The 10,882-nt window shown below is 45.9% G+C and overlaps 1 protein-coding gene across 1 annotated transcript; it reads right to left on the bottom strand.

Moving 5' to 3' along the window:
* Window positions 1-2,477: 2,477 nt before the first annotated feature.
* Window positions 2,478-10,512, bottom strand: PDCL (phosducin like). The gene is made up of 4 exons (XM_032865791.1): window positions 10,330-10,512; window positions 8,702-8,878; window positions 6,109-6,290; window positions 2,478-4,277 (listed from the first exon to the last, which is right to left on the bottom strand). Exons 2-4 carry the CDS (start codon window positions 8,871-8,873, stop codon window positions 3,726-3,728), a joined length of 906 nt encoding a protein of 301 aa, XP_032721682.1. The 5' UTR covers window positions 8,874-8,878; window positions 10,330-10,512; the 3' UTR covers window positions 2,478-3,725.
* Between the last annotated feature and the right edge of the window lie 370 nt (window positions 10,513-10,882).

Below are 10,882 nucleotides of genomic sequence, written 5' to 3' on the forward strand. Positions count from 1 at the left end.
AGAGAAATCACAAGTAGGCAGAGAGGCAGGCAGAGGAAGAGGGGGAAGCAGGCTCCCCACTGAGCAGAGAGCCCGATGCAGGCCTCGATCCCAGGACCCTGAGATCATGACCCGAGCCGAAGGCAGAGGTCTAACCGTTACACTGAGCCACCAAGGCGCCCTATTTATTTATTTTTAATTATGTTCAGTTAGCCAACGTTATTAAATGTTTATTGATCCTTAGCAAGAGTCAGGCACAGTAATGGGCACTGGGGATGATAAAAACTTATTTGAAGGCTGTGTTCTAAATATTTGATATGAAAGGACTCATGTTACTCATCCCCATTTCACAGATGAAGACACTGAGGCACAGAGGGGTTCAGCATCTTGCCAACAAAGCCAGTAAAAGTTAGCCTATTATTCCTGGAGTGAAGAGTGATTATGCCACACTCTGGAAGGAAAACAAACCCTGTGCCTTCCCGGGACTCTCGTTTTGGAAGAAAGTGCAATCTGGATACTACAGGGACACAGCTTATGACAGACAAATAGATGTTTCTTTCCTTTCTTCCTTTCCATGGCTAAAAAGGAGAACCACATAAAGAGGAAAAGAAAAATTGAGCGTTTTGTTTCAACTCCTTTCCTCCCTTACTCACATAAGCTGTTTTGTGATTACTGCTGTCATTCACCTCAATCCGTACATCAGTGATTCTCACACCTGCATGAGCCTCAGAGTCACCTGGAGGACGTGGAGTGTGCTGGGCCACTCCCAGCATTTCTGATGCCGTGGGCGCATCAGGGTGGAGGTGGAGAATCTGCATTTTGATCAAGTTCCCCGGTGAGGCTGACTCCTCTGCTGCGGGAGCACGCGTTGAGAACCGCTATCCCGGAAGAGGTGAAGCACAGTGTTCCCATTGCAGGGGTGAGGAAACTGAGCCTCAAGATGCCGAGGTCCTCACGAGGCGCTACAGCAGTGACAGGATTCGAACGCAGATCTTTCTTGACTCCTGAGCCCATACTATTTCTGCTATACCTGAATAAGAGATTTAGTACTTGAGGACTTCCCCATTCCATGTCTGTGTATTTTATTCTAGAATCTCTGTTCTTGAAAGGCAAAGTGAAGGTTCTGCAAGTGGTATTTTCATTTCCAAAAGGAACAGAAGATGGTTTCTAAAAACTATTTTGCGGGGCACCTGGGTGGCCCAGTCCGTTGGGTATCCGGCTCTTGGTTTCGGCTCGGGTTGTGATCTCAGAGTCATGAGATCGGGCCCCAAGTTAGGCTTCATGCTCTGCAGAGTCTGCTTGGGATTCTCTCTCTCTCCCTCTGCCCCTCCCCCTGCTTGGGCAGTCTCTCTCTCTCTCAAATAAATAAATAAATCTTAAAAAAAATTTTTTTGTAAATGTTCTTGCCCACCCACCAAGAATTCCTCTTCTAGAAATCTATACAAGAGAACAATCCAACATTTCAGCCCCAAATGCAAAGATGCTAAGTGTTTTAATGAAAAACTGGAATCTAAATACCCAATATTGGGGCGCCTGGGTGGCTCAGGCAGTTAAGCATCTGACTCTTGGTTTCAGCTCAGGTCATGAACTCAGGGTCATGAGATCAGGCCCACATCAGGCTCTGCGCTGGGTGTGGAGTCTGCTTAAGATTCTCTCTCTCCCTCTCCCCCTCTCCCACCACTCATGCATGTGTGCTCTCAAAAAAAAAAAAAAAAATTAAATACCCAATATTAAGGAACTGGTTAAATAAATCATGGTATATCAATATGATGGAGTATTATGAAGCCATTAAAAATTATTTATTTAGAATTTTTATAATATATTGAAGTAGTTATGATATAATATTAAATAAAGTAGAACATAAAATTAAATCAAGTTCTCGATGTTATTAAAACACTAAAAAAAAAAGACTGAGGGAAATAAACAAGAACATTGACAATAGTTGTCTCTGCTTTTTCCACGCTTTCTACAGTGAGCTTTTTAAAGCAGATAAACCATACACTTTCCTCCTACTGATAAAGCACAACAGATATTTTCAAGATCCTTCTACATTTAGTCCACTCTTGAATAACCAGGAAAAGCAAAAATGAATTTTAAAGTTAATCTTTTAATTCCAGATTACATCTCCCCGACCTTAGAATGTACACCGTTTTAAGTAAAAAACAAGTGAAAAGCATTCAAATGACAATCATTATTATAAATATGAATATGAATAGAAAAGACTAGAAGGCTACCTATAAAAATGATAAAGCGGATAATTTTTGATTGGCAGAATTATAGGATTTTTTTTTTTTTTTTTTTTTTTTAAAGATTTTATTTATTTATTTGACAGACAGAGATCACAAGTAGGCAGAGAGGCAGGCAGAGAGAGAGGAAGGGAAGCAGGCTCCCTGTTGAGCAGAGAGCCCTACGCGGGACTCGATCCCAGGACCCTGAGATCACGACCCGAGCCGAAGGCAGCGGCTTAACCCACTGAGCCACCCAGGCGCCCCGAATTATAGGACTTTTAAAATCACTTTTTAACAATAATTTTTATTACATTTTCTACAATGGACATCTATTACTTCCGTAGTAAAAAGTCTTTGCTGTTTTTCTTTTTAAGAGACAACTACCAAGCAAATTACAGCGCCATCTACACAGTGGAATATCAATGGCCATTTTTTAAATGTTGTAGATTATTTAATGACATGAAAAAAAGTTTGATCTATATTAGCTGACCATACTATAAAACAGTATGTTCAGAATGATCCCATTGTTTTGTTTAAACACAACCAAAAGGTCTACATATACAAAGAAAATACAATGGAAGGAAATATGCCAAAATGTTAACAGTGTTTTACCCTAGGCGGTAGATAGGCGGTAGAATTAGATATTATTCTTTCTTATTTTTACTTCTGTATTTTGGCAAATGTTCCTCTGTTAAATATTATTTTTTCAGTATCCAAAAAAAAAAAAGCTTTTTAAAAAGCTACATTAAAACAAAAACTTACATTGTTAAATAAGATAAAGACAGACAAAGAAATGAGCAGGAGTTATCTTAAGAGATCCTCCTTTCAAAAAGCTTCCCAGCTCCAAACCAGCTCTGATTTCTAAATTAAGCTGGCCTTCAGCATCAAGAAGGCAGTCAGCATCAATCTTTCCTCCTATTCAAGACTTAATAATGCTTGAGCGGGACACTGGCTCCAACAGCAGAGGTCACCCCTCTTGATGGGGCCAACAACCATTGTCGGGAAGCTTTAAACAAGACCCTGGTAGAGAAGAGGGTCTAGGGTAAAAATGTAACTGCCTTCCAGGACTATGGATCTGATTACAAGTAAATATAATTTATGATCATTGATGAAAGAGACACACTATTTATGTTGCAAAGAACACACTAACTATAGAATTATATTCCCAGGCCTAGCAGAGACCTCTGAGACCATCTGAAGACAATTTCTAGGACACTGTCTTTAGGACGTTATGTAAATATTGACTAGAAACAGTAACAGAGATGTCATGCTGGAGAATTTTAGGTAAACAGTTGAAAAGCCTGGCTTCCTGTTTACACAATTTTAAGTCACTGCGGCTAGCCACAAGGTGATTCAGCATTCCAATTTAATCTAAGAATTTCTTGACTTTACGTATAATAAAAGGGACTACAAAGAACAGCTGAGATGCCACACAACACAGGAAGGAACAAAAATAAATACACAGCCATGGGTCTTCTAGCCAAAACAATGAGAAATCTATGCAATTAGACTAGCAGTTCAATCTATTTCCAAATCGCTATCCTCACTGTGACAGGTGGCAGAGTTACGCACAGACGTCAGCACCAAGACTTCCTTTTCAGGGAGCAATCCAAATTCCTGCAGAAAAGCTTCAAGGTCCACAGCAAAGAAATCTTCCCCCAGCTGGTCAGTGACACGAACAAAATTGCCGATCAATTCACCTCCCTTGTAGATCAGCAGGGCAGGAAGGGCGTTCCTGGTGAAGCGACTGCTGGCCCCAATCACCGAGCTCTTCACCCGGCAGAATTTGACAGCTGGGTACTCAGCAGCAAGGCAAATCATGCAGCCGTTCATGGCTTCGGTCCCAGGAATGCCATCCTCATAAATATGGACCATGATGAGGGTGCTTTTCTGTTCTTTATCAATCACGTCTAAAAACCCTTCTCCGCTGGGGATCTCAAAAACCTGCTTGAACTGGGGCCCTCTGTGAAGCTGCTGCCGCATCTCCTCCATCCTCTGCTTCCGGTACTGCTGGAGAAACTCTTCATCGTCTTGGTCCTCGTTCATCATGGCAAACTCCTTCAGAGTCATCTGCAGGACGACCGGCAAGTGAGCAGATGCCGCACAAACCCGACTCTGCGCTCGCAGGACGCACCCGGGCTCACGGGACGCGAGGAACCCTGCTCAGGGCTCTGTATGCATGAAAGCCCGCAGGACTCTTCCGAGAACCCCATCGGGAGGGAACTTTCATTGCTCCCATCTTGCAATAATAATAATAATAATAATAATAACCTTGAGATTTTTGGTACCAGTTCAAGAAGGTACGAGCCCAGGATTCAAACTAGATTTTGTAAAACCCCAATCTTGGAACTACTGCGTTATGACGCCTCTCCACCCAAAAAGGCAGCTAATATCACTTCATGAGCTTGGGTTTTTTTGGTCAGTCTTAACAATGGATTAATTATTTTACCCATTGTGTCATTTTTGGTAAGAAGACAACAGGATAGTAAGGAATTCTAAAAAGAACACTCACCATTCTTGTTCTGCAGCCCCCGCCCACAAAACACACAGTCACATATACTCTCTAAAACTGAATGTTGCTTTTTATTACCAGTCACAGGCTGAAATTATTTTTGCTTTTTTTAACAGCAGCTGTGGGTGTACCGATGAAGCCATAACCTCCTTTTGCCACTTGGCATCATTACATCATAAATATTTCCTCATGTTTCTAAGTATCTTTTTTTTTTTTTTTTTTTAGAATTACTCATAATGTGCCATATTTTGCTTAATTTCCGTGTTTCTGGCATGGAGCCAGTTTCCGGCTCTGTTCTATGGCACATAATCCAGCAGGACAAGGACAGCTTCTCTCAACTGCCCCATGTGGTCATGTGATACGTTGCTTCATCTGCTCTAATCTCAGTATACGGAAGCCCTGGGAGCTGCGGGCACACTGCCCTGGAGCCAGCTTATGTTACGAAAGTATCTTCCTTCTCCTGGCCTGGTGCAGCAAGACATCCTTGTGCCTAGCTCTGCCTAGTATGGCACAGAATACAGGGTGAGCCAGGGGACAACAGTAGATCAGAATGGACATTTCTGCATCACGGCCAGCACCATCCTTCCCCCCAGCTCCCAACTCTCCAGTCTATCTGGGCCTGCCAGAGTGGCTCTTTCTGACCACTGCTCAGAAAGAGCAGTTTCTGAGCTGTTATGGTCAGAAAGTCTCATGCCCCCAAATCCTTCTCCTGCTCCATGAAAATGACTCCTCTCTCAATCCCCTTATGTGCTCCCTGATCCTGGCCAGTAATTTCCAGCCAAGAGCTGTCTGGCCATAGCCAAATGATCTCGGGCACTCCTAGACCTTCATCCATCTTCAGAGGGCAGGTGGGGCGTCTAGATGGTCCTCTGATACAGGGGAAAATGAGAGAGTCAGGGACCTAGTCCCAAATATCTTCCAGAGTATCCATTTGCTTCTACTGTGTGGCCTTATTCCACTAAATGCTCATGAACAGGCTTCTGGTGAAACAGAGCGGCATCACAAAAAGAGCAAAAAAATCTGGCTGGAGATCCTACTTCCCATCAGCATTTACTGGTTGCACACCCTGAGCCAAGGCCCCCCTCACCTCGAACTAACGGTTGCATCATCGGTAAAACAGGGATAATGCACCGACCTCAGAGGGTTATTCCTGGCCCAAGGTAAGGCCTCAATAAAGGACAGAAAACTCCCATTTACTGAGCACTGTTAATGGGCCAGGCTCTGCACTGCGCTTTGCACCCCGAGAGCACTGTGAGGTAGAGACGCTGACCTCACCTAACCCACAACAAGCCGCACTCAGGACGGAAGATGCATCCCCACGGGGCGCCGGTGGCCGCCCTGAGAAAAGCCTGGGGCGGGGAGGGGGGGCCGGCGGGGGCGGCTAATTACCTTCGCACTGAGCTTCTCCTGCAGCGCCTGCTGCTTGTGCCGCTCCTTCTCTTCATCCAGAGGGGACCTGCAGGTCATCGACAGCTTCTTGACCAGCCTTTCCATCTCCCGGCACTGCTCCTCCCTCTGCTCTGTCTCCAACTGTTTGAAGCGGCGCCAGTCATTTATCACCCCTTTTGGACCTGAGTGGGGGGCGAAGGCGGAAGTGACCGAGAAGAGCGGCCGGAGGACTACGGGCCTGGTCACGTGCCGCCGGAGCCTGCTCCATCGGGGGCACGGTGACGTGCACACAGGGCGGCGTGGCTTGCCCTGAGTAAATGGACGAGCTAGGCCCCAACATCAGGAGGCGCACTGAATAAATCATGATTTAGCTACTCAGAGGAAACTAAGGCAACTCGTAGGAAGAGTGAGGTAGCTCTATGTTCCTTGCCATGAAAGATGCTCAAATATATTGGGTCCAAAAAAAAGGAGAGCAAAATGCAGAACAGTATCCTGGTAGGATTGTCCACTTTTTAGAAAAGGAATTATGGGTGTGTGTGTACATCTGTATGGACATTTATTTATGCACACGTACCTTTGTATGTTCACAGAAAAAGAACTAGAAGGAAATGGCAACAGTTAACAGAGGCTGTCTCTAGGTAGGGGGATCCAAGGGGACTAGTGGGACAGAACCACTGCTTTTTTCTTTCTACATTCATACATTCTGTATTATCCAGATTTTTATAACAAAACTGTGGCAGGTCATTCTGTTAGTCAGGTTACCCCCAAGCCTCCCTGCCCCCTGCCATGTGATCTATAGGACCTCTTAGGGGATGGGTATATGCATTCCCTGCTCACTGATGTTGGCCTTGGCCATGTGACTTGCTTTGGCCAATGAATCCTAAGCAGAATATTTATGAGCCGTTACATGTTTTCAACAGTCCTCTCTTGCTCGCTAGACTTGGTCATGAAAAGGCACGTCCCGGGTTGCTCCTTCAACCCTGCGGTGGATAAATGAAGCAAGCAAGGGCAGGGCTGCTGCTGACCCACACCAGTAGCTTATAACACATTTGAGAAACACACCTTCACTACCACAAGCCACTGAGGACCTCTGGAGGGCCTCTGTTACCGCAGGAAAAAAATCTAAAAATCTCTATGAAGAAAACTTTAAAGTTCTACCAAGAAACACAAAGAAGGATGGAAAAGCGATACCATATTCCTGACCAGGAAGACCCAACATCACAAGGGTGCCAATTAACCCTAAATTAATCTATATTCTTAATGCATTCCCATGTGTGCATGCTCCTAAATTTGTTTTGGAAAAATAAGAAAGCAAAAGTTAAGGGGCACCTGGCTGGCTGAGTCAGTAGAGCATGTGCGTCTTGACCTTGGGGTTGTGAGTTCAAGCCCCATGCTGGGCATAGAGCCTACTTAAAAAAAAAAAAAAAAAGTGCTTTGACAATGATGACAAAGAAGAGTACTGAGGTGGAACCAGCCCCACTAAATACTGAAACCTGTAACACAGTGATGAAAAACAGTGTGATACAGCACAGTGAAAGACAGTCAACGCAAGAGACTACGAAGTGCAGGTAAAGACACAACAACAGGGAGGAATTCAGTACATGATAAAACTGACATTTCAAAGCAACAGAAAAAAGATGATTTATTCACTAAATGGTGTTGAAACCACTGGGTAGCAATATGAAGACAAAAAGAGGGCCCTATCACATTCCTTGCACCAAAATGAATTCCAGATGAATCAATATTTAAGTGAAAGAAAGAAAGAAAGAAATCAATCAATCAATCAATCAATCATGAACGTACTAAGAAAAAGCATGGGAGAATCTTCTTATAATCCCGGACTAAAGAACTTTTCGGTAAGGAACAAAAGTAAGAAAGTATAAAATAATGCTTTCAGGCACTTAAAAAAAAAAACGTTTTCTGTCAGGAAAAGAACATAAAATCAAAAGACAAACAACAAATTGGGAGAAATAGTTACAGCTCATACCACAGATGAGCTTCCTTACTATATAGCTCCCTTAAAAAAAAATGACCAACCACCAAATTTTAAAAACGTGTATAGGATAGGAAAATATCTCTTAAAGAGGCTCAACATCCCTCTTGAAAAAGATAGAAAATAAAACTACAATGAGTTACCATTTGTCATCCAGCAGGAGGCAGAGATCCCAGATTCTGATAACACAGCAGGAGGGCAAGTGTATGGGGAAAACCACACTGCTGGTTACATATAAAACAGCGCCACTTTAATGGCCACAATTTGGAAATATCAAAATGTAAAAGTGTAAATATGCCATTTCTAGGACTCTATACCACCATATAGTATGGATACCTATGACTTCTGTGATATCAAACAACTATGAATTTGAGAAGCCGGATTCAAAAGCAAGTCAGTCTGTGTTCACTGTGTGTGTTTACGGTCTGTGTATGGTGTGCACGCACGTGTGCACTGTGCACTGAAACGGCTAGAAGCACACGCAGGGACATGATGACACGAGACTAGGAGTGAGACTGGAATTAGAGAGAAGTGATCAGGAAATACATATTTCACGGACATTTGTTAAACCTGATCCCAGAGCTCAGGAATGTCCAGTACCTGTGTTAACGGAGATGCCTTCGCCTGCCAACTCAGCATCTGCAGGCATCGATGTGCCGGCCAGCGCACCCCTGCCTCCGTCCTTGTCCTCGCGGTCGCTGTCCTCATCATCACTGCTGCTATAATAGTACTGCAGCTTCTCCCCCAGCAACTTATCGTCCAGGGTCGTCATGGTGCCTGAAGGAGGCAACGTATCAGGCTCTTTGGTGGTGTGAACCAGACAGACAATGGGCTAGGGACTCACTTATGCTAAGATCCTACTATTTTTAAGACCCGAAAAATGATTTTTTTTCATAAGCATGCCATCCATGCCATCACCCTGGGTGACCGGGTCAATCACGCTCTTTGTGCAGAAGGTAAAACTGAAGCTCAGATAAGGGAAGGTTCTTTGCCAAGAACCAGCAAATGGTGGAGCTGGGATCAGACCCCAGGGTACCCGACTCTACCAGACTGAGGGTGTCGGTCACTGTCTTCCGTGTACCATAGCTTGTACCAGCGTGTTGGCTTGGAGGAATCTACTTACTGACTAGAGGTTTCACCTACACATACTTTTAGGATTTCCTAATCGACTACGACTGCTGGGTAATTGTAAACTGGGTCAGAATCCTCAGGAAAAACTCCAAAGAGCAGCATCAAGAGTATGACGCTGAGCCACTGCTGGTCTAGGTCAATCACTCATCTGTCCCTTGCCTTCAACTTCCTTGAAGAGCTCAGTGACCGTGTGGATGGATGGGCTCTGAAAGCCCTACCAACTTTGGTTAAAAGAAGGGCCCTGACAAGATCCTACTAATTCCCAAGAGTTCAAAAGGCAATGGTTGGAGCCAACACTCTGCATCAGAAGATGCCAAGGGCACCTGGGGAGAAAGGTACTGCTTAGCTCCTCAGAGGCCAGCTTGCCCTTCCAGAAGTAACGGTGACAACTTGAGTCCCTCCTCCAAGCATCGCAAACATGCTTCCTTCATTAAAGGAAGGAAGGGCCTGTCAAACTCCGTTGCAGTGTGGCTCTCCCAGGGGTTCCTGAAAGCAGGGGTGTCCAAGGTCCAGCGCAAGGTCTCCGCACCATTCACTAAGCACAGACGGACGCAGTCCGGGTCGGCGCGGGAACGAGACCCCAGTAGTCAGACAGGGAATGTGCACAGAAGGCAGGGCTGATGGAAAGAAACGTGCATATACGGGGATCGGGGGGTGAAGAGGAGCCGCGGGAGGCCAGAACCAAAGTTAAAGTGACGAGGAGCGGTCGGGACGGCACAGGATGGGCGGAGAGACGGGCCAGGGGTGCGCTCGGTGAGGGCGGGGCCTTCGAAGAGGACGCGGCTAGGGCGGGGCCTGTGGAGAGGCTCCCGGAGAAGGCGGGGCCGGCGAAGAGAGCGGGGCCCCTGAGGGGAGGAATCGGGGGTGGGGCTGAGAAAAGCGGAAGGGCTGGTGGAGGAGGCGGGGTCGCAAGGGGCGGTGAGGGTGGGGCCAGCGGAAGGGCAGCAGAGGGGCGCGCAGAACTTTTGGGAGAACCTAATGGAGGTGGGACCAGAGGAGGGGGCAGGGCACGGAATCGAGGCGGCCGTGGGGGTCGAGGGGCGCGCAGACATCACCTCCCACCCGTGTTCCATGCCCGCCGTTTCTTGCCGACTGACCTCAGTGCAGTTACCCCGCCTAGCTCAGTCCGGATCCTTTCGGGCCGGCAGCTCTGGGCACTTCGGAAGGAAGGAAGCGCTGGGTTGGAGGAAGAGAAGTGGGTCAGCGCCTTGAGCTCTAAGAGAAAAGCCGCCGGAGTCCCGACTGCGCGAACCAATGAGGCGGCCTTCCTGTGGTCGGGCGGACGCACGCTGCCCAATTAGGGAAGGCCTCCTCCGGGGCTGAGGGAATCGCTACGGGTACTTCTTTGGGACAAAACACCTCGACGTCGGTAGTACTCTTCAGTTGGCTTTGTTTTAATTTAAACGAAAAGTTACCCTGTGCGTACCTAGTTTATAATACTAAGAAAAGTTTGTTTAGTTATCTTTGACATTTCTGAAACCATTCCACTTGTGTTTCTTATTGCTTCTTAATCACATCGCGGCCCTTAAAACAAGACAGACTCAGAGACGTTAAGTATTTTGCCCCAAAACACACAGACTTGCATTGAAAAAAAGAAAAAAAGCCAGGACCCTGACAACGCTGGTGAATTTCTGAATTGGATCCTCGAAC

This window comes from Lontra canadensis, unplaced genomic scaffold, assembly GCF_010015895.1.
Source record: "Lontra canadensis isolate GAN:19392208 unplaced genomic scaffold, GSC_riverotter_1.0 scaffold30, whole genome shotgun sequence".
NCBI classification, from domain to species: domain Eukaryota; kingdom Metazoa; phylum Chordata; class Mammalia; order Carnivora; family Mustelidae; genus Lontra; species Lontra canadensis.